Source organism: Saccostrea echinata, unplaced genomic scaffold, assembly GCF_033153115.1.
Source record: "Saccostrea echinata isolate AGI-Se365-2 ecotype Australia unplaced genomic scaffold, CSIRO_AGI_Sech_v1 ptg000062l, whole genome shotgun sequence".
NCBI lineage: Eukaryota > Metazoa > Mollusca > Bivalvia > Ostreida > Ostreidae > Saccostrea > Saccostrea echinata.
Window position 1 is genome coordinate 5,618,695 of NW_026889811.1, and position 24,974 is coordinate 5,643,668.

Here is a 24,974-nt window from a genome sequence, read left to right on the forward strand (position 1 = left end):
TAAATTATGCATCTTAGAGTAGTGTACTTGTGTGCCAAGTAATACTGAAATCGGACCAAAACTGTAGGAGGAGTAGCGTTTTAAAGGAATTTCACAGAAATTTCTATTTTTAGTAACCATGGCAACACCGTCCATCGAAATCAAAAACCGATGCACTAAATTATGTATCTTAGTGTAGTCTACTTGTGTGCCAAGTTATATTGAAATCGGACCAAAACTGTAGGAGGAGTAGCGTTTTAAAGGAATTTCACAGAAATTTCTATTTTTAGTAACCATGGCAACACCGTCCATCGAAATCAAAAACCGATGCACTAAATTATGTATCTTAGTGTAGTCTACTTGTGTGCCAAGATATATTGAAATCGGACCAAAACTGTAGGAGGAGTAGCGTTTTAAAGGAATTTCACAGAAATTTCTATTTTTAGTAACCATGGCAACACCGTCCATCGAAATCAAAAACCGATGCACTAAATTATGTATCTTAGTGTAGTCTACTTGTGTGCCAAGATATATTGAAATCGGACCAAAACTGTAGGAGGAGTAGCGTTTTAAAGGAATTTCACAGAAATTTCTATTTTTAGTAACCATGGCAACACCGTCCATCGAAATCAAAAACCGATGCACTAAATTATGTATCTTAGTGTAGTCTACTTGTGTGCCAAGATATATTGAAATCGGACCAAAACTGTAGGAGGAGTAGCGTTTTAAAGGAATTTCACAGAAATTTCTATTTTTAGTAACCATGGCAACACCGTCCATCGAAATCAAAAACCGATGCACTAAATTATGTATCTTAGTGTAGTCTACTTGTGTGCCAAGATATATTGAAATCGGACCAAAACTGTAGGAGGAGTAGCGTTTTAAAGGAATTTCACAGAAATTTCTATTTTTAGTAACCATGGCAACACCGTCCATCGAAATCAAAAACCGATGCACTAAATTATGTATCTTAGTGTAGTCTACTTGTGTGCCAAGTTATATTGAAATCGGACCAAAACTGTAGGAGGAGTAGCGTTTTAAAGGAATTTCACAGAAATTTCTATTTTTAGTAACCATGGCAACACCGTCCATCGAAATCAAAAACCGATGCACTATATTATGTATCTTAGTGTAGTCTACTTGTGTGCCAAGTTATATTGAAATCGGACCAAAACTGTAGGAGGAGTAGCGTTTTAAAGGAATTTCACAGAAATTTCTATTTTTAGTAACCATGGCAACACCGTCCATCGAAATCAAAAACCGATGCACTATATTATGTATCTTAGTGTAGTGTACTTGTGTGCCAAGTTATATTGAAATCCGACCAAAACTGTAGGAGGAGTAGTGTTTTAAATGAATTTCACAGAAATTTCTATTTTTAGTAACCATGGCAACACCGTCCATCGAAATCAAAAACCGATGCACTAAATTATGTATCTTAGTGTAGTCTACTTGTGTGCCAAGATATATTGAAATTGGACCAAAACTGTAGGAGGAGTAGCGTTTTAAAGGAATTTCACAGAAATTTCTATTTTTAGTAACCATGGCAACACCGTCCATCGAAATCAAAAACCGATGCACTAAATTATGTATCTTAGTGTAGTCTACTTGTGTGCCAAGTTATATTGAAATTGGACCAAACTGTAGGAGGAGTAGCGTTTTGAAAAATTGTTTACAGACAGACGGACAGACAGACAGACAGACGGACTGACGACGGACACCTTACTATCGCATAAGCTCTTCTGGTCTCTGACCAGTAGAGCTAAAAATTGTTTGTTTGCTCTCTCCAAATCGACGGGTTAAAAATGGCTCAATTCAAAACTTTTTTAAACCTTAAACCTAAATATTTCTAGGGAAAAAAATTTTCCCATCTTACTTCCGACCTAATTATTTTATCCTGGAAAGGGCAAACAAACATTATTTTAAAGATGGTCCAATCTGTAGTTTTTAGAAATGAAATGTTTTAGGGGCATACTTGTGGCTAGTCCTCGCTGAATATCATTGAGGCCTACAGAGTTTTTGAGGACGGTTCCTTTCTCCTCCTCCAATGTCATGGGTTTGATTTCCTCGTGAGGTGGGAGCTCGTATGCATACAATACTCCTCCCATTAGAGTCTTCACTTTGTGGTTATCTTGTGGTAATGCCTGTAAGCAAACAAAAGAAATGAAATCATAAATTTTAAAAAAAATGATATTCATAGCAAAGAAAAAAAACTAATTAAATAAAAAAACAACAACCAAATAACTGTGTGAGCAAAGGCTGAAAAAAAACTCTTTCTAATTTGCTGAGGACTTTACCAAGATGCTGCTAGTTTGTTGTGTGTGTGTGTTTTTGTTTATTTGTTTGTTTTTTTTTTTTAAATTTTTGTTTGTTTGTTTTAAATACAATGTCTCAGTATGTGGCTTTCAGAAATGGTTCCGTGTAACTTCTGGAGTCTCTAAGTATGATCCCACAATCTTTCCCTGCTGTTTATATTTCACCCATTAAAAATCAATTTTTATAATTTTTTCTGAGATGCTGTTAAGTTTCAACAGAACCTTCTTTTCAATCAAAATACAAAATAAAGATTAATATGATAAACATTTATCTAAGAACTATCAATTAAGATAAACTCACTTGATCTGATATTTTTGCAAAAGTGACAAAAATTTGAATGAATTGTCAATTTTCCAACCCCACAGGTGCATAAATGGGGCAAATACATTACTTCATTAATTATAATAAGCAATATTTTTACTTTCATATTTGTAAACAATTTCTCCAGAAATAGAACTGTCAACAATTAGGTGACCATAATCTAAAATCCCAACTTTTTCCACATTATCACTGTTACTATGTCACCACAGAAAGGATTATGAGGTTCAACTTAATGAACTGAGGTATTAACAAGCAATCAGAACTAACTTTTATCGGTCACTCTCCAAACCAGGGAACACTTTCTAATCATGACGTAATTTTCTCTGACTACCAGAAGTGGACAAGGCAGGATATTGAGCGAGCAACAAGTGCTGTGTAAATTTTAGGAGTAATCGTAAATGAATGCTAAATCCTCCAGTCACAAACATCCTAAACGCAAGACAGCATGAAATCGGGAGTCTCTTTTTAACAAATCAGCACTAATCTTTATTTTGTTCAACAACAACAGATGGTTTTGGATGACACTCGGGAAAGGCCATTTGTTTGGGAAATTGATATGGGATGGCCATAAACAGTTTCTTAATCTACAAATAGAGTAGCGTTTACTAAGGTCAAGATTGTAATAAATTTTTATTTCTGGGTATGAGTAGGTTCATTTTCCGATGAATTGATGAATACAAAAACATGAATACAACAAAAATAATCTGAAAGAATAAAACAATGGTATAGGCCTAATTTTCTGAACCATATAAAAGTTTGTTTGGTCAAAAATAAAAATGCAGATATGTTCAAATTCATACAAGCCTTATGAAAGTAAGTTATCTTTTTATTATTTGCATTTTTAATAAGATAAGAAACAGTATTGAATTATAGAATTTTTTATTTTTTTTTTAAGGAATGTAAATAATACCTTTGAATTTATGTTGATATAGATAAATAAATGCACTTGGGATACTAATCTATATTTTCTACAAAGAGGAAATTAAATTAATTCTGAAAATTGTAAGAATTTAAACCTAGGTCAGCCTAGTAATAATCAATCGAACTTACTAACCTGAAAATTTTTTTAGAGTTAGAAATACTTGAGCATACGCTGAGCACCATTTCTAATATCAATGACATATAACTATAAAAATCACTGCACTTTTTCCATATCTGACTTAAGGAATTGATACGTATAAGCCCCTCCCCTTCACTTTCATCATACTTTGAGACCGCCCTATTCATTTTATTGCTCAATCCAGAGCCATATGCTCCTCATTTGTTTATCATCACCCCATATTCCAATACTTTCAAGGAAAAAAAATCAACAGTTTTCTCAATAGAAAGTGAATGAATAGATGAAATAGCTGTTGTTAATCTACTGGAATAGTTTCATTTTTTTTTATTGGTACTGAAAAGGTATGTAAAATTACTTTTTGGGTTGTTTTTTTTCCTGATAAAGGTCTTAAAGGTTATGTTTTCTAAATCACATTTTAAAAAAAAGTTTTAAAGTCAACTATTTAATACTTCTGTAATGAAAATCATACCTCAGGAGTAATCAAAGTGCCTCTATGTGAAGAACATCTTCAATAACATTTTTTTTTTTACATGTACCAGATAATTTTTCATTTATTTTCATTCACTCAGATCTAAGAATAACTTAAAATGACAACCCAGGATGCAGGCACAACAGAGGACATACTAAATTCAACTCTGACAACAACAAACACATCTTCTGTAAATGATACCTCCACCTCATCTGTGGACATATACTATGATCCACTCCCCTGTTATTCCTTGTACTGCATCTTTGAATTAAGATATCGACAAGAGTACTACACCATTCTGATGTGCATATCCATTATGCTTGGAATCCTGGGAACTGTGGGCTTCATGGGAAACAGTCTCGTTCTGATTGTCCTGCTGAAAACCAAGATGAAGCAGACATCCATTTATTTCATGCTCATGTTGTGCATTCTTGATCTCATCGCCTGTGCTGTGGTCATCCCTGGAATTGTCATCACCGAATGGCACTTCCCCTTCACCAGTGACTTCCTGTGCAAACTCTGGGAAGCAGTTCGCTTTTTCACTATTCCAACCTCAGCCATGGTTTTAGTTGCCATAGCTTTTGAAAGATGTGTTGTGATCTGCTTTGCTCCTCGACGAGTTTCAAAGAACATGACCTTTCTGATTATTTTGGTGATTTTTCTATTTGGTGCATGTCTCGGGGTACCCCCTGCACTGGGAATGGGTGTTTACTCTGGGAATGGATTCTATTTAGGGTACTGCATTACCAACTATCAGTACCTCTCCTTGGATTCCCTGACGAAATACTGGCTTGGAATAACCTCCATCTTTATCCTCATGATCGTCAGCATAATTATCTTCTATTCTTCCATTTTCTTCACTGTCTTAATTCAGAACAGAAAATGGAACAAGATTCGATCTCAGCAGACACAGCCAACTACATGTAAACAGTCAGAAAACTGCAAAGAATTGCGCAGAAATTCATCTACTTCCGACGTCATGTTTGCAACAAGAGCAAGTGAGAAACTGCTTAAAATTCCAAAGAACAGCAGCCAACAATTGTGTGACACTAGCACACAAATAGAAAATATTGAACTCCCTTCTGGAAGTAATCCAGACACCCAAATTGAGAATATTGAAGAAGAAAACACCCCATCCACAGATCTAATTGAGGAAATTTCTACATATGGATCTAAAAGTGTTGAAAAGTTGATGAAAAAACAAACTGTGAAATTATTCCCAAGCACTTTGCATGAAAATAACATGGAAACAAATTCAAATTCCATACCTTCCACTTCTAATATATCTAAAATAAACACTGCTCCATTAACAAATTCATCTAAAACAAATTCCACAAGACAAAAATCTTCAAGTGTTGAAAAGTGGGTGAAAAAACAAACTCTGAAAATATTGCCTGCTATTCCTGATGACCAAAAGGTGGACATAAAATCAAATTCTGTGCCTTCAGCTTCCAAAAGTCTAACCAACAAAGTTCAAAGCAGAAATCCTGCTATAAAAACCTCCAGGAAGATGCACATAAAAACAACCCAGGTTCTCTTCACTGTTACAGTGGTGTATATAGTGTCTTTTTTGCCTACTTTTCTCATTGCCAATAACCTTCTCCCAGAATTCAAAGGAAGCAGAGTTATCTACCTTATGTACTTTCTGAACAATACTGCTAATCCAATTATCTATTCTTTTATGAATCCTCAATTTCGTAAGGAAGTGTGGAAATTTCTTAAATGCAAGCCTAGATAGCTTAAAATTTGGAGAGGGAAAAACCGTGAGGTAGAAAAGCTTTGATATTACACATATTTATAAGAAACTTTTATGCAGCCAAACCAATTTGTTTATGCATACTTAATATATAACTAAGAACTGGAATCTCTACTTCTTAAGATTAAACACTGCTGGTACATATTTGTTATGATGCAAAATTATTCATATTTTCTGAGCAATCAATTTCAACCATTTGTGGAATTATCTCTATAATGTTTACCAACAGTTACTATTTTTATCCATGTGATCTAATGTTGCCTACATAAACAATTGCATTACAAAATTCCCTCCTTTTTTTTTTTTACTAAGAAGCTATAAGCTGTCACCACTGGCTTGAATTCATAAGGTTCTGGTCTCATGTTGTAATAAAGAAAAGTCTAAAACCCATTCACTTTTTTAGATACTATAATTTTTTTTTTTTTGAGGGGGGGAGGGGGATGTGATTAATTTAGTACACTAAACCACGCAGTAACAAATTTTCTGCAGAAATTTGTCACAGCACATTGAAAGTGCATTTGAGACATAAAATGACAATCCAAGAATTCCACAAAAAATTTCACCCATGGAATTACAACTTGAGGAAAAAGTATGTCTTAACTCATAAAGTAATGGTATTGTTAAAATAAATATTATTGAGTTGTACTTAAGTGCAGTTAAGTCAATTCCTACTAGCTAAGAAAGCTGATGCTTGAACAAAGTTTTCATTGCTCTTAGTTAAAGTAAGTCACAGACTCAGACTTGGATGGGACAACAGTCCATCAGAGGCTCTCACCTACTCAAAAGCCAGTACAATTTTACTGCTATGATTGAAAACTTTGGCCTTTAGAACAAGCATTCTGAGAATATTGCAAAAGCAATACAAATGTACTAGTCCCCTAATGACAAGTGTAATCTGACTCCTCTAAAAATTTAAAAAGGCATAATTCCGTCAAAATTTATCAAAGTGGAACAAAATGCAAACTTGATCTATAACTCAACAAGGTAGACTCACATACTATAAAGCAGCTCAATATTTGCAAGTGTTTAGTAAAAAAGTGTGGAAAACCAAGTGGGAAATCTGGTCCCCCTTAGAAATTTAAAAGGCAATAATTCTGTCAAAAATCACCCAAGCGGAATGAAATGGAAACTTGATCTGCAACTCATCAAGGTACATACACATTCTAAAAATCAGTTCATTATCTGCAAACATGTATAAAAAATTAAAATGCAGACAACCAAGTGAGACAAACTGACAGACAGACAGAGAGATGGAGAGATGAGGAGAAAACTTGTAGTCCCCTCTGGTTTCACTGGTAGGGGACCAATAACTGACTAATAAGTGACATGCTTCACATATGATGAAATCGTTCACATGTAAGATGTAACTGAGAATAAAATAAATACTCAAATAATCTAATAATCTGATAGACTAATACAACCAAAAGTCTCTAATGAGACTGTAGCTCTACTGGGTTGAATTCAAGATTATCTAAAAGTTACACTTAAGACTTGTCCCTTTTTTGGGGGGAGGGTGGGATTTTACATTCTTAACTTGCATTTTTTACAGCAACACCATGGTATTCATAAACTGATATACAAAATTTTGAACCTTGGTTTAATCTTACTTGTGCATCATGTTTTGATGAAATTGAACCAAAACTATAGATGGGATAGCATTTTGAAAGAATTTTACAGATTATTCTATTTTTAACCATAACAACACTTAAAAAAATGATACACAGAATCTTCTATCTTGGTGTAAGCTACTTGCATAAATTATTAAAAAATTGGTTTTTCATCATGTAATGAGACATGATCTACACACGGTTCCTAAACTGTGAAATCACCAATCTTAATGGGGGTTTAAATTTTGTTGTTCTCATGAATGAAGAGACCCCCAAATTCATATCCACGGTAAAATGCTAACATTTCATACTAAAGTCTAATGTTACCCTTTGACCACAAAATCAAATCCCCTCGAACCAGTAATTTTTCCCTCAAACTTGAGTGATTTTACAGTACTTAGAGATAATAAAATGTCTGACCTTGACAATTGGTCCCATGATTTCCACAAACAGGATCTGTCCAGGTGGAATTCCTGTCAGACTACTGAGCTCTTTCTTCAAAGTTTTGTACTTTTCATCCATATTGAGTCGAATGCCATATTTGACTGGTACTGATCCATCCAGTCTTGTCACTACAAAATCAGTACATGTCAGTCACTACAAAATCAGTACAAGTAAGTCAGTAAAAAAATTAGTACATGTACAAGTAAGTCACTACAAAATCAGTACAAATAAGTCACTACTAAATTAGTAAAAGTAAGTCACTTCAAAATCAGTACATGTCAGTCACTACAAAATAAGTACAAGTAAGTCACTACAAAATCAATATTTGTAAGTCACTAAAAAATCAGCACATGTAAGTCACTACAAAATCTGAACATGCATGTACATATTAAATATAATACAGATGGTATAAAAAAAATTCAGCAATTACTACCTACCTATGACTTCTAGATGAATACAGCTGTCCATTGGAAGGGGGAGAGAGAGGTAGTTAAATGGGTCAAAACGGACACTCATGTGTCCACATTCTTTACAGCGCACTTGGGACTTGAGTTGGCCATGAAAGAGATCAACGATTATGGACTGGTTTCTCCTTAAGTGGTTTTCCCATGCCTGAAACACACATAAAAATATCTTAAAAGATAATATTTTAAAATAATTATTTTATACTTAGCAATTTTAGAGACATATGTACATGTAAAATTCATAAAATTAACAGTACCATCCCCATTTTTAAATTGGATTTTTTGACAACATGGAAGCATTAACAAAATTGAGGATTGGTTATTAATTGCCAGTGTTTCCATGCATCAATATCCTATCAGTGTTCAACAGAAGATTAAATACATGTACAGTACTAGTACAATGTCAGGGTTCCCATGAGCCAAATTTCTACAGTAAAGAAAAAGTTCAACTAGACAACTTATCCACAATTACAGCACCTGCATAAATGTACACAACATTTGAGCATATCCACATGTACCAATTTTATATCTGTCATTTATAACAATAAACTTCCAATAATTTGTTACTAATTATTCTGTAATGTTAAAGATTCCTTTTCTATGTGGCTAGAATCAGCTGATTTCTACAATCCGTCACTCTTACCTCCTCAGCCACCACTTCATCCTGTCTGCCATCACTGTCCTTCAGTTCTACATAAGGTTTAACATGAACCCTGTTTAAGGACATAGAGACACTTTAGAAATTTGTCAATTAATGTATAAAAAACTGGGTTAAAGTTGAAACTACTCTGACATTAGCATTAAAAAAGAAAATATGTGTAAATGTTTATACACAAAACATTCAACTTCTAACAATACAAAGGAAAAATAATTAACATGCATTTTATTATTAAAAAAAAAATCATTTATTACATTTTCAACCAAGAAATACTGTATTTATAAAATAAAAGTAATATTTTTTGTCACAGTGTGAAAAAATATCAGAAGTGCAGCAAAACTCAAGATTTCCCTTCCTTTCATCAACCAAGAAATACTGTATTTATAAAATAAAAGTAATATTTTTTGTCACAGTGTGAAAAAATATCAGAAGTGCAGCAAAACTCAAGATTTCCCTTCCTTTCATGAGGAGTGTTGTAAAAAAACCTCCCTGGCCAGTAATAAGACAGAGTAAATGAACCATCTGGACACAGAGACTAAAACTGCCAAAGTTTCTTCACATATGTTGTTGAAATCCATGTAATCAGCTGATGTTACAATGTTTTCAATCTCACAATCGCTAAGCTTAGATGTCTCCACTGCTCAGCTATGACATCAGTGTGTTACGAAAAGACGGAGGCAAAGGGAAAATCAAAGAAAATGTAATGAACAGAAAATTCAATATTTAGAAGTTGAATAAGGAATTTATTTCACTTGTGAGACAGGATTTTTTTTGTATTTTCACTTGTGCTTGGCACTCTTAAAAATATTTTAAAAGATCCTGTCCCATTCATGAAATAATTCCATATTCAACTTCAAAACATTGAATATTCTCCATGTATTCCATAAACCATAGCCTGCCTGCTCTCACCTGTTGAGATCCTCATGGAGACCATCTAAAAGAAAGCTAAGTAATTCCTGAGAGTCGTGTTGTTGAAAGCCATTAAAACGTGGTGCGTATTTACCAATAGTCCACTGCAACACAACATTTCTCTTTAGTATTACAATGAAATGTTACTATTTTTAATATCTCACAAAACTTCCTTATGCATTTTCAAAATACAGCAAGATTTTGTACAAGATCAATAAATACTGTAAATGTATTACATTTGGCTGTGTATTCATTTTGGCGCCTTTAGCGGAAAGCAACTTCCGCTAATTCAAGTATATCGCTAAATGTCTTGCACATATACACATACATAAGAACACTAAGAAATGTGCTATAAAAATCAAATCTATGCTAACATGTTCAAAAATCAATTTCCACCAAATATCGTACATGCTAAATATAATACATTTACAGAATTCGTCATAAAGCTATTCCACCAAAGTTTGTGTAAGTAAAAATTTGCATTCGTAAATCTTAAATAAAATTTCAAGTCTATGATGTATGAATAAAATGATGAACCAAAGAAAAAAAAGTTACACAGATTACTTGTGAATTTGTCTTAATATTTAAGTTACTTTACATTTTACATTACTTTACATGGAGCTAGAATATGTAACCTTACTTGAGCCTTAAATATGTAAACTTTTAAGTAACCTTACTCAGATCTTAAATATGTAACCTTAGTCAAAGATTAAATACATAGCCTTTTTCGGAGCTTCAATATGTAGCCTTACTCAGAGATTAGATATGAAGCCTCACTTAAGAGATTAACTACATGTATGTAATCTTACTTGAAGCATAAATATCTAGCCTAACATGGATCTGAAATAGATGTATGTAGCCTTATCCTGAGCTTGAATATGCAACCTTACTACACACTTGTGGAGACTGAATATATTTCCTCACTTGGAGATTTAATATGAAACCATACTTTGAGTTTAAATATGTAACCTTACTTGGATGTTTTGTATTCTTACTCATAGCTTAAAAGGAGATATTGTTTTGTAATCTTACTCATAGCTTAAAAGGAGCTATGGATATGTAATCTTACTCAGAGTTTATGAGGAGCTATGGATATGCAATCTTACTCAGAGTTTATGAGGAGCTATGGATATGCAATCTTACTCAGAGTTTATGAGGAGCTATGAATATGTAATCTTACTCGGAGCTTAAAAGGAGCTATAAATATGTAATCTTACTCGGAGCTTAAGAGGAGCTATGGTTTTGGAGGTTCCGCTCCACAGATCCTTGACTAGTTCTCCATATCTCTGAGCAATATGTCCCTTCATCCCTAGAGGATTAGACCTGCACAGAAATCATCATAAACATCACATAAAACATTCCAAAGCTGTAGAATGTGGATAAAATGGAGTATCTTGGTTGTTAATTTTTACAAAAAAACATTATTCACCTGTTAAGTTCAAACAGATGTAACCCTCCAATAAAATACTGAGTTAAAGGCCAAGTGTTCGACACACACTGTACAGCAGCATTCATAAAACACGTGTTTCCTAGATTGTTAAGTCCTGTAGCTCCCTTCTGGGTGGGTACTATAGAGACAAAATAAAACATTCATATTTTCTGCAAAAAAACAGTTTTTTTTAAATGAATTTTCTTTATGCATAAAACAATTAATATTTATCTACAAATATATATTTAATATTTATATGCAAATATACAATACCTGTTACAAACTAACTGATTTTTAATAATATAAACCTTACCTTGCTCTTTGCGACATGTTTTATTTTTTGCCAGCTGAGACATTTCTTCAGGCCATGTCAGGTCCTTGTTTCGAACTGAAATTAGTTTTGTAATATCTGATTATCTTTTTAATTATCTTATTTTACATGTACACAAAACAACCTCACAGAAAAAAAAACAAGACTGAACATCATATATTGTAAATTAAGTTTTTTCAATCAAAACGTACCCTCTATCAATAGTGACTGGTTTTCTTCTATTCCACAATCTTCTACTGTCATAGATTCATCTTCTAGGAGTGTCATGCTCTGTGTCAACAAAATAAATTCAGGTGTTACCAAAGCTAACTTCAGCAATATTCTAATGTTAACTTCTGGCACTAAGAATCAGGGCATGTTCTAGACTGATGCTTGAACTGAACACAACTTTCTTTTTTATATCAAACACATGAGGGACCAAGAATTGATCTGACACATTTGTAATCTTGCACAAAAAGCAATTATTTACATGTACAATTATTGGTATCTTAGAAGCATTTTCATTTAATCAGGCACTGCTGCTTTATTGTGAGGATAATCCAGTTTAAGTGAGTTTAACAAACGTTCAATGATTTCCTTGGAAATAAAAAAGAAACAAAAACTTCTACAAAGATAAACACCACTTACATCATCTTTACTTCCTATCTTCCATAGCCTGATATCCTCCCTGATAAATCGAACTTTTGTACAGAGAAATTCATACACTTGCTGTATGGTGTGTTGCTTGCTGAAGGTTGCAGTAAAAGCAACATAGCGCCTTGGAATAGGTGGTGCACTGGAGACATAGTTTGTCATGCCTATAGAGAGTTCAAAGGTCATTTATAACTTTATACCCTCAAATAAATTAATCAAATGAAAAATCATGCTTTTCTCATGTTTTCTGTAAGCAAATTAATTGCCTTACAGAAACACTACATCAAATTTCCTTTGTCAATGTCCCTATTAAAATGGCAAATAAATACTTACTAAGGGCCATGCCACCTATTCCAGACATGACCCCTGAGAATGAGGTGGGGTTGGGACGTTGAGGAACAACCTGGTGTCGTAACAGCTTCACCGTCACAGGGTACAGCTCCAGTTCTGGACTGCCATTGTTGTTTTTGGAGGCAATCACCTAATCAAGGTAATGTTCAAATGAATTTTACATTGCAAAACAAAAGTGCAGGATTTTGGCTATGCAACATTTTCTTAAGCAAAACAGGATTGCATTTTTCTCATTTTAAAATGAATCCAAATTTAACGTAGGTCGCGGGTTTGCAGGCCATTTAAAAGTGTCCGAATACATACCATGAAAATTAGTTATATGAATCCTCTACCTTCGTTTTATATTCTCTGAAAATTTTATAAAATTCGTCTGCATTGTTTTTGTGTAATTAAATCCCAAACATGCCATTGTTGTCGTTACATTTTCGACATTATTCTATTGAATAATATAAGAAAAATGTCGTTTTCGGCTAGTTTTGAGGCAAGATTTTGTTTCAAAAAATATCAATAACTTTTAAATGGTGCAGACGAAATTGTTTCCCCTTTGGTATTTTAACAAAGAATTGATTTGAAATAAATCAATGTGAAAAAATTAATATGTCTTCAGGTTAGTTTTCGCGTAATTTAAATGTGGACAATTGCTTTTATATCGCAAAATGTAACATTTTTAAGAACGACGTCATAAAATATCGCAACGTCATGCTTGATGTCGAGAATGTCTATTCGGTATTCAGTGCAGAAAAATAAGATAAAATAATTTTTATAAAAAAGAAATCCACGTCTATCTGCTTTCAAGTGACCCGTGAATTGATCATAATAATTCAATATCAATGAAATGATTATTAGCCATGTTTCTCTTCATATTAGGTTTTTTGTACGTCTTATATTTGTGAAAATTCTCGCAAGAGACGTAAAACAACAATCATCCTTTAGTTTCTTTCTTCCAATTTACTTTCTTTATGTGTTGTTTTCTTACCGTTTCTTCTCTGTTTGTTTTTGTTTTGCTTTTTTTCGTAGATTAGACGTATCCTTACATTTGGATGTGTATTTTTCTTTTCCAGCGTGCTGGCGGAAAACGGTATCCTCTAATTCAAGTAATTCAAGTATATAAAATGTTTTTATTTAGACCATTCAGCAAGGCGCTCAAATCATCGAATTTCTGCCAAATATAGTACCGGCTAAATACAATATATTTTCGGTATATATTTAAACAAAATATTTATTTTTACATACCACATTTTCAGAGGGGTAAATGGGATGAGAATTTAAAAATTAATTTTATCTGACGTAATCAACAGCCATTTTTTAGAACATAAATTCTACTTGTTGGACATGGAAAGCAAATTGGTGAATAAAATCTGTAGGTATATATTAAACAGCATTGCTAGCTATTGCTTAGGGGACGATCATTTCATTCGGGGGGGTGGGGTGGGGGGGTTACAGATTTTGTAATTAAATAATCTGTCCTCGAAAATTTTGAAAATAAATAATCTGTCCATGACTAGTTCTAGCACCCCCCCCCCCCCCCCCCTCCAATGGGAGTTTTCAACTTTGGTGTTTTTCTTTCTTTCTTTTTTTTTTTTTTGCTTGTCAGACTTTTTTCATTGAAGCAGAAATAAATAATCTGTCCTTCACCGACATGAAAATAAACAATCTTACTCGGTAAAATTTGCCATCCCAATCTCCCTCAAAATCAAATAGTTGTCCCCTTACAGGAGGTCAGTGTCGCTAAAAAATTGTCTTTATGTTTCATAGTACCTTAGAAGTATTTAATTTATGATAAACTTGTAGATTTATATATTTTAAAAATACCCTTTTTAAAAATAAAGGTTAATCTTTTGATGTAACAGGTGTGTTTGCGATTTTTTTTAAGTAATGGCTTCTTTATTAATAAAACAAACTGTTAATTCAAATACGATCAAGGGAAAAAAGGTCAGATGAATCTTGTGTCCATATCGTTTTGCGATACCAAGTGAAAACAAATCAATCGCAATTTCTCGGGCCTTTCCGACAAGCCGAAAAACAACCACTTGTTTTTCCAAGCTTGCAGGGAAGGCCCGAGAAGATAACAAATAATTAAACGTTTTTTAATAATTCCAGTGTCGATCATTCGAATCGTAATAAGCCTTCTTCACTAAATTACCAATTCCAACAAAAGTTATATGATTATGTAAGTATTGTATCGACTATACAAATCGTAAAATGTCTTCATTATTTGTGATAAGTTGTTGCTTAAATTATATAACACTTAACTACCAATTCCAAGAAAAGTTATAACTAAATAATGATATACTGAAGAATTTAATAAAACAACAAGATGTGTTTGTGAAACACTATGCCCCCGTATGGCAGCTTATGTCGAAGTTAAAGTTTCTCAAATGCAAGTCAAAATCCGGGCCAAAAGATAAAAAATGTTGATACCCAAAGAAAGATCTTGTCTCGAGGAAAACACATGTGGAATTTGAAAGACCTAGATACAACTGTTCAAAAGTTATGGTGAAGGTTAAAATTTTTTAAATAAAAGTCAAACGTCAAGGTCAAGGTCAAAGTGGTTGGTATCCAAAGGAAGATCTCGTCACATGGATTACATATGTGAAGTATGAAAGCCCTAGCACCAACCATTCAAAAGTTATGGCCAAGGTTAAAGTTTTTCAAAAGTAGGTCAAACTCCTAGTTCAAGGTCAAAGGGTCAAAGTGGTTGGTATCCAAAGGAAGGTCTTGTCACAAGGATTACATATGTGAAGTATGAAAGCCCTAGCATCAACCATTCAAAAGTTATGGTCAAGGTAAAAGTTTTTCAAAAGTAGGTCAAACTCCTAGGTCAAGGTCAAAAGGTCAAAGTCATTGGTATTCAAAGGAAGGTCTTGTCACAAGGATTACATATGTGAAGTATGAAAGCCCTAGCTCCAACCATTCAAAAGTTATGGCCAAGGTTAAAGTTTTTCAAAAGTAGGTCAAACTCCTAGGTCAAGGTCAAAAGGGTCAAAGTGGTTGGTATGCAAAGGAAAGTCTTGTCACAAGGATTACATATGTGAAGTATGAAAGCCCTAGCTCCAACCATTCAAAAGTTATGGCCAAGGTTAAAGTTTTTCAAAAGTAGGTCAAAGTCCAAGGTCAAGGTCAAAAGGTCAAAGTGGTTGGTATCCAAAAGAAGGCCTTGTCACAAAGAATACACATGTGAAGTTTGAAACCCCAAGCTCCAACTGTTCAGAAGTTATGGCCAAGGTTAAAGTCTCATAAAATTTTGCAAAAGTGGGTCAAACTCCAAGGTCAAGGTCAAAAGGTCAAATATGATGGTACCCAAAGAAAGGTCTTGTCACAAGGAATACACATGTGAAATATGAAAGTCATAGCTCCAACCAATCAAAAGTTATGGGCAAGGTTAAAGTTGACAACAGACAGACAGACAAACAGACAAACAGACAGACAGGACAAAAACAATATACCCCCGGGATCTTTCGATCCGGGGGCATAAAAATCATCGCAGATTTCTTTTTCATTGTGACGTCATAATCAAATGTGCACAAGAAAGTCGCCCAAATCATATAAATTGCGTACCCAGTTTTAACGACGTCAGCAAACCCGCGACTTATGTTAACTAGAGGTACTGTGAATGACCTCACAAAATTATAGCCCCTACTGCACCTTTTTTTAAATACCCAGATATATTTTTTCTACTATACAATGACCTTGAACTTACCAAAATGACCTTTGCTCAAGAAAATGACCCACCCCTCTGTGGTCATAAGTAATTTTTGTGTGAAATAGGAACTTCCAATTTTTTCTCCACTAGAAAATTATGTACCTGACATGAATTTACACTTTTTTCTGTCAATGATCTTGAACTTGCCAGAGTTAATAAGGGTCTTGGTTATGAAATACTCTCAGCTCTTATATATTCTGTGCTTTTATTTATCCATTAGAGTTATGATCTAGACACACTTTTTTTTGCCAGTGACCTTGAACTTGTCAGAATATCTTTTGGTCAAGGTCATCGTGACATTAGTAATATTTGTGTGGAGTATAAATATACAATGTTATTCCAATAGGAAATTATGGACTGGACATAAATTTTACACTTTTCTGCCAGTGGCCTTGCAACTTGCCAAATGGCCTTGGTCAAGATCATGACACATCCTAAAGTTATTAAGCAATCTTTGTGTCAACTATCAACTTCCAATTTTCTCCATTAGTGTTTTGGACCGGACAAAAATTAGACATTTTCTGACAGTGACCTTTAACTTGCTGGAATGACCTTGGTCAAGGTCAGTACATACCCTCAGGTCGTAAGCAACCTTTGCATAACATATGAGCTTCCAATGTTTACCATTACAAGATATAGTCAAGGCAGGAATTACACATTTTTCTAAGAAGTGATCTTGAACTAGATCAAATAATCTTGGGTAAAAATCATAATTTGCATAAGGTATGAACTTCCAATGTTTTTATACTACACAAATTTTAGACTTTTTCTGCAGTAACCTTGAACTTGCCAGAGTGACTTTGAATCAAGCTCACAACACTCTCTTAGATCTTAAACAATGCCAAGTATGAGCTTCTTATTTTTCTACATTACAAAGTTATGACCTGTACAAGATTGCACAGACAGACTAACAGACAGAAAGACAAACAAGGTGATTTCTATATACCCAAACATTATTTGTGGAGGTTATAATATAAAACTTTAGAAATCTTTGCTTGTTATCAAATAAAATTAACTGTGCAATACATTTAGTGAAAAAAAAAAACTTACTGTCCTGGGTAGAGCAATATTTCCTCCATACCAGGTTGACAGTGACCTCCATATCACTTCAGGCACCAATTCAAAATCCTTGCCCCTCACCAACATGGTATCCCTCCGTAGTCTGCCTCCCTCATTGGTGAGACTTATTACCTAAAATTCCAAAACAGATAAGCTGGAATTGATTCAATGTAGTTAAGCATATATCCTTCTGTGTCACATTTTTTGCAAGCTTCTGATGGAAAACAAACTGATTATAATGTCAGACTTAAAGATGTACAATTTTACATCTTGGTATTTTTTTCTTTCTTTCTAGTTTGGTACCCCCTCACCTTTTCCAAATAAGATAATTTTTCACTGCACTCTAAATACATACATGTGAGTTATTTTTATTACTGTTTTGATTTTACTTATTCTGAAGCAAAAACAGCAACAACAACAACAACAACAAAAAATAAATAAATAAAATAGAAAAAAATCTAAGAATAGACTATAATCAGTATTTCACCTTTGAATTGTTAGGAGTAATAAGGTTGGTGTTATCAATAGGCCCAGGTTTCACAGGATGAGAATTCGTCTGCTGAAGTCCTTTTTTGCGGAGCTTTGGGGAGGGGCCTGGACTAACACTTGTGAGTCCATTAGAGTCTGAGGCAGAAAGACAAGTCTTAATTGGACTACTGCAAGCAGACTGGGACCTTTGTGGAATTGTGCTGGATTTGAAACTGCCATTGATTGAAGTGTTGTATTCAGAGTTCTTTCCCTTTGTTATCATATTCACAATTATAACTGAGTCATCATCCCAGGGTAGAGCTTTTGAGGCATGCTTGCTTTTGGTTATTTTGTGCATAGCCTCTGTTCCATTCATTCTGACCTGTTCTCCACTATCTAATCTGCCATTTAACAATTGGACCTGAAATCAAGTACAAATTTCTCTTATCAAGAATTAAAATACATAAACATGTGCATGTGCAACACAAACATTTCGGCATTTTGGTAAACAGTCCAAGTGTACAATAGCAAGCCAATGTATGAAAATTCTTAGTCACCATGACTCTTCAGTTCTTAAGAGGACTCAAAGACTTTCAAGATTTCTCCCTCTATATCCATATACAGTAAAACTCCATTATAGCTAGCCCAGCTAAATAAAACGTTCTTTAACAATATTCAGGCTTCGGTTTGGAAATGCAACTTAAATACGACATCATGTGACGTCAGAGTCAGGTGCAGTTTGACGATCGAGCCCGATCTAAATTAAACCTGAATAAATATCTGAGCTCGCCCTAACGGTCGCACCATCAACATATTAGTGAAGTCGTTGGGACCTTTCAATTTACTTAGCTACATGTATATACATAAATCGTTATATCTGTATAAAGAATTCTTTAAACTAAATATGGTGAATTTGCAATACACATGATTTCCTTCATGTATGACTGCCAAATATGTTCACGGATATACTGAATACAAAAAATATATCTTGGAGATTCTAAAAATTTTTGATGAATTTAAGAATCAGTGCATTTAACCAATGAGACTTGGATCCCGTTACTTAGCCAATAATAAATTTCCGAAATTCATAAACTTTTTGAATCAGAATTATTAAACAATATCTTAAGAGCAGGGTTTGATATATTATATCACATAAAAATATTAAATAATGCCTAGCGACACTGGTTTTTGCGACAGGGGTCTAGCAGTTTAGTCACATTTCTATTGTTATTCATATGCATACCAGTTTTCAACCACATTGTTTACATCGAGCCACAACTTGTCCATTCTTCTCATTTGCACAGAATGTGTATTTTGATTTAAACTTACACATATCCAAAATGCAATGTTGGACAATTTGCGGCTCATATGTAATTTTTTTAAAAAATTCTCCAAACTACGGTCGGGTTAGCTACTAAATTAACAGGTCACCGAGTGTCAACCTATTTTGACCTGTTTGATACTATAATCACTTTACTCACGTGACATTCCACTGTTTGATATGCTTTCATTGTGTCTGTCAATGGACTTCAGGGCTGAACACACGGATATGTATTTAAGTACAAAATCTGACTATGTATAGACTTTTAATACAGTGAATCCTAAGATTTTTCGAATCTTATAAAACTATATTAAGAATAGGGCAATGCTCTATTTCTTAATACAAGTCTTAAATTACCTTTCATTTTTAAACCAATCACATTGTGGACATCCTATTTTTATCATAACAAAAAAAAAGCACGTGGTAAATAATGGTTGACTTTAGCAGTAAAAATATCGAAAAACTCGTTGTTTTATGGGAAGAAGATCAAAAGGAGTAACATGTAATTGTAAAAGTTGCTCAAATGCAGCGTTATCTATTCTAAAGAAGTTTTTATAACTACTGGGGTCTTCTCTTTGAACCTCATCTAGCGATGCATTGTGTGCACCAAGTACATATACGAGTGTTTCGCCCCTGTTTCCATTACAATGTTTTTTTTTTCAGTTTTAATGCAGTACATAATACGATAACAGATACTGCTAACAGAACCTCGTTTTCCATTATTGAGAGAGAGAGAGAAAGATATTGCGAGGGAAACACGTAGAAATCCCTAAAGTCTATTAACAATCTAATAAAACGTATAAACGTGTGTACAGGAAAGTATTATAATACAAATATAATACTTGTATAATACTAGTAACTACAAATCTCATCGTTTGTACCGACCTGAACAACTTCAAAATAATGAAGAATTTTGCGAAAATTTTATTAGGGTCTTAAAGTTTACCTTGTCTTCTTTCACTAAATTGTGTTTTTCGTTTGGTATTTTAAAGGAAATTCTGGTATTGCCAGTGCAAATCAAGTGCACGATTAGTATGTAGCTATGTTAGCTCATGTCGCCTCTGTATTATGGTCTGCAGGCATCTACAGACACATCCCTAAACACTAGTATCATACCTGACAATATTTGGATTGCCAAAATGAAAGAGATATTGAAGACATAAGCGAGTGATTATCGATATAGTAACGTTGTAGAATTTTCGTTGACCATGTTTTTTAATCTGAAATATACTTGTTCCGTCAATAAAATGTTAATTTAAATTACAGATAGTTTGTATTTCTTGGAGTTTTCATGTTAACCTAGCAACCCAAATTTTAAGTTAAAATTTTATTTCATTTCCGAATGTAATTTATCTATACATGCATATAATAAAATATGTATCACCGTGAGTACTACATACATGTATAATTTGTTTCACTACACGTTTGTATTACTCTACGTACTACATGTACAGTGATTTACGATTAAATGTAGTGTGACATCGAAGTCATGTGAATGTGAATCTTTCTTAAAACATACATTCATTCTTTGAATTGAAAAGCATTCAGCATATAAAACAAAAAATGATAAAGCTAAAGAAAAAAGAGGGGGCATTTTTTATCATATGCGAAAACTTAAGGACATACGTAACGTACCTTACCTACTGATAATTTTTCAAGATATTCTTAATTTAAGATTATAGTGCCATCAGATGTTCGTCGACAAAAAATCAGCATGCATTACCAGGGGTTTTGAAAAGATATCAATTGATGAAAATTCTTGTATAATTCAAAGAAAAATACAAAAAAATTACTAAACACATATTCTAGATGTTTTGTTTATCCACACTAGTTTTAGAAGACGTGTACAACAGCATATATATTATATAGACAAACAAATGTAGCACACAATTCCTTTAAGTATTGGAACTCTTCAACTCCAGGGAAAAAGACAATAAAGTTCAAACTACGTTGCGTATGTCCTTAAGATTGATCTAATTCAGTGCTAGGCATCAAACATATGGATACGAATCATGAAAATGATCAATATGTATGGCCATGAATCATTTATTATTTGTGTGAATCATGAAACTACACAATCTTTCTCTCCTCCATTTAAATTCATACTGTAGAATCAATCTGGAAATAATGTGCAAATGTTTACATTCCACTTCTATGCTTCCATGCGATTTAAATATCTCCGCCCATTTGCGGGTACCTTAAATTCGAAAGTGGTCCAGTTCAAATTTCCGGAATTTAAGGCTTATACATGTTCTTTTCAATGACGTTGTGTGGAATTATAGCAATATGTTTAACAAAAAATTCGAAGTATAAATATCAGAAGCATATGTATGCACAATAATCATAGATTAATTTAGCAATATAGTCTAATTTAAGGCTAAAAATGGGTGGCCGAAAAGGCTCCAAATGACACTCTAAAGTGCACTCATTCTTTCAAACATAAATACTTATGAACAATAATGTCAGTTCAATACCGGTAATTTAAATTTTGTGATCTTAAAAATCCGTTATATACAGGATACAAAATCAATTCGTTATATCTGTAAATTTGTTTATTATAACTGTAACTTACAAATTTTACAAGCCATAGGATTTGTTAAGAATTTTGCTGGGGATCTCAAAAATCTTTGTTATATCTGTAAATTCACTATACATGTATCAGTGTTCATACATAAAAAGTTTTACTTTACAAAATTTTGCCCCCATTTTGTGACCCAACCCTAGCCTTAGGGAAATTTGATCAAATTTGAATTTTCTCTAAATGGGATTTGCTGTTGTATCAATATGAGTAATGTGGCCTTGCTGTTCTTCAGATGAAGAATTTTTTCCTATTCATATGTCAAACCTTTCCCCACTATGGTAGCTCCACCCAAGCCCAAATGGCCATGACTTGAACAAATTTGAATCTTTTTATAATTTTATAAACATAACACCATATTCTTTCCTGTTCTTCCACGGAAGATTTTAATAAGATTTTAAGCTCACCTGAGTCAAGGCTCAAGTGAGCTTTTCAGATAGCAATTTGTCTATTGTCTGTCGTCATCATTGTCGTTAACTTTTCACAATTTTATCTTCTCCAGAACTAATTTTAGTCAAATAAATATGTAAGCATCCTTAGTTAGTGTAGATTCGATTTTGTTCAAATCATACCCCCCCCCCCTTTAGGGATAGGTTGGGACCTCTTATGCATTTAAGCTTTTCAATACTGAATGGATCTTTGCTTTTTTCATAGCCACAGTGCTCAGGTGAGAGATGTAGTCCATGAGCCTCTGGTTAAAGTTCCCATGCTTTTTTAAAATTTTATAATCAACTCCCTTTGTTTGGTTAAAAATTGGTTTCTGGTATGTGAGAAGTTTAAAGACAACAAAAAAAAAACAATGAAAAATACCAGACACTTTTCAATCAGAAAAATTCAAGCGAGCCTTGGCTCAGGTTAGCTTTTTTCATGTCTAATTAGATTTTTGCAAGATTTCTAGCAGGCAAAAAGTTCCAATATAATTCTAACCGTGATTAAGTGAAATGCGGAATGAATAACTAAGATTACAAAATTAGAAGAAAAAAGAATGTTAGGTCATTTAAGTGTTAAAACATACCGGTGGTTGGACGTATTCAATCCAGGAATTCCACCATGTCATGCTGATCAGGTACCATACCTGACCTATCTCAAAACTCTTCTTGGATTCTCTCTGGAGCCACTGCCTACAATTTTAAAATGAATTGTTAATCAGCTCTCCTGACCTAAAAATTTCTTCTCTTGTATTACTGCAATTACAATGACCAAAGTTCTAATCAAAAGATCCATGGCCCACAATGCTCACATGAGTCATACTTTTATTCCTTACAAATACATGTAAATGATGTACATGTAGATAAATGAAATACAGTTGTATAAGTTTATGAAATTGACAGATCCAATCCCCTGTCTCCCTTGTCTAGCAAGTCAGTGATATCATGCATTTTGCTGTTAATATATTAAATAAGATAAAGACTAGTCAAGTACAGCTGACTACAGCTTTAAAGCTGATCATTGTCCAAGCATGGTGAAGTTCGTTTGGAAAAAGGAGCATATGCATCTTAAATACAATGTATATTTTTCACTCTTTAGCATGACTGGTACTATAGTAGAGGTGTCTATGTATCTCGACTATATTATACTTCCAAAGTTTCATGTGAAGTCATAGAGTTTTTCTGTTTTTTTTTAAATTGGAAAAGTTAAATATGGGTATTTTTAACCTACATGTAGTTATACATGTATGTAATACAGTTGTGCCCTGTTTGAATATTGAATGGCATGTTTTCTTCTAATTTTAATTAACTTCATTTAAATTCACTTGAAAAGTAAGCAATTTATTCCATGTATATGCATTCTGCCCTTTAAATCTTTAACTCAATTCATATTTTAAAATATCAAATAGATATAAAACACTTATAACAAAGTGCCAGGGACAGACTTTTTTGCTTCGTTATACATGTAAGTGTAATTTGTCATACCCATTAAGTTTACAATATATTTTAAAGTCACAGGAATTACAATCTCTTCACTGTAAGTGTCAATTCGTTATATGCATCTTTGCTATAAGTGTGTTTTACTGTAGATGTCCACTATTGAACTCATGTATTTTTTAATAGTGCTTTAAAATCCCCCCTTACAGACAGAATTATAAAGGTTGAAGAATCAATCAAACTCTATATAAATACTCAAGGACTAAAACTTGTCATGCAATATCTCTTTTTTTAAGTTAGAACCTGATGCAGGAACTGCATTAAAGTATGAAAGACATGCTTTTTTAATATACATACAAAATATGAAAATAATTGAATTACATATATCTCACCTCAACATCCTGATTCCCCTTAAAAAGAAGACTTTTAAAGATTGTGTCTTTAACTCTCCATGGTGCCCCCACCCTAGCCCTACGGCCACGACTTGAATAATTTTTTATCTACACTACATGGGGATGCTAGAATATTAAACCCACTACTGTAAACATACTTACATTGTATTTTAGTGGTACATGTAATCATATTTTAGTGTCTTTCATGCTGGTTCTTGTCTGCTGATTTATATATTTTACATGCTAATATATAATTAAAGCTTATACATGTTGTTGTTAAAACTCTAGTGTGCTAATTCATGATTGCATTTATTAGTTGAAGAAGCAGCTGTGCTAAATTTTAAGTTCTTAAAGTAAACTTTATGAAAACTTTTCCAGCATATATATTATTCCAGTATGAAATTCTGAACTCATGTGCATACCTGTCAACATGGCCAAAACTTTTTGGGGGAGAAAACGCGTGACGACCTTTGCAAACACAAAAATTCACGCATTTCACTGTATTATAAAACAAAAATAAACAACTTGCAAGATAAAACTTTTTTATTAATATTATTATCATTTATCATGTTTATTCATAAAATTTACTTTTTATTCATACATTGTTTAGAAACTTGTACAATGTGATTTTTGAAATTATAAAAATACATGTTCTTCAATGTATATTCTGCCTGTACATAAGAGTGTCATTTGAATAATACTCATGGCAAATGTCAAAGTTTAACTTGGCAATCAGAAAAATTAATAAGGTTCTGCAGACAGTCTGAGCTTCCAGCTTTTAATAGATGGATGAATGGATTTTTCTCACTAAGTCTAAGGAGCAAGAGTTGTGTCCTGGATTTAAAGATCTGAAATTGAAAT

General features: G+C 33.3%; 1 protein-coding gene across 1 annotated transcript in view; it reads right to left on the reverse strand.

Annotated features, from left to right (window-relative positions):
* The window catches only part of LOC133175543 (ubiquitin carboxyl-terminal hydrolase 32-like), a 42,312-nt gene that overhangs the window by 7,015 nt on the left and 10,323 nt on the right, over positions 1 to 24,974 (reverse strand). Inside the window, exons 12-25 of the mRNA XM_061310661.1 lie at positions 22,872 to 22,977; positions 17,977 to 18,378; positions 17,481 to 17,621; positions 12,710 to 12,857; positions 12,371 to 12,540; positions 11,935 to 12,013; positions 11,726 to 11,800; positions 11,413 to 11,551; positions 11,201 to 11,306; positions 9,984 to 10,087; positions 9,060 to 9,129; positions 8,390 to 8,564; positions 7,929 to 8,080; positions 1,955 to 2,123 (exon numbers count right to left, since the gene is read on the reverse strand). Of these exons, the coding sequence (XP_061166645.1) occupies positions 1,955 to 2,123; positions 7,929 to 8,080; positions 8,390 to 8,564; positions 9,060 to 9,129; positions 9,984 to 10,087; positions 11,201 to 11,306; positions 11,413 to 11,551; positions 11,726 to 11,800; positions 11,935 to 12,013; positions 12,371 to 12,540; positions 12,710 to 12,857; positions 17,481 to 17,621; positions 17,977 to 18,378; positions 22,872 to 22,977 (2,036 nt within the window). The remainder of the gene's footprint in view (positions 1 to 1,954; positions 2,124 to 7,928; positions 8,081 to 8,389; positions 8,565 to 9,059; positions 9,130 to 9,983; positions 10,088 to 11,200; positions 11,307 to 11,412; positions 11,552 to 11,725; positions 11,801 to 11,934; positions 12,014 to 12,370; positions 12,541 to 12,709; positions 12,858 to 17,480; positions 17,622 to 17,976; positions 18,379 to 22,871; positions 22,978 to 24,974) is intronic.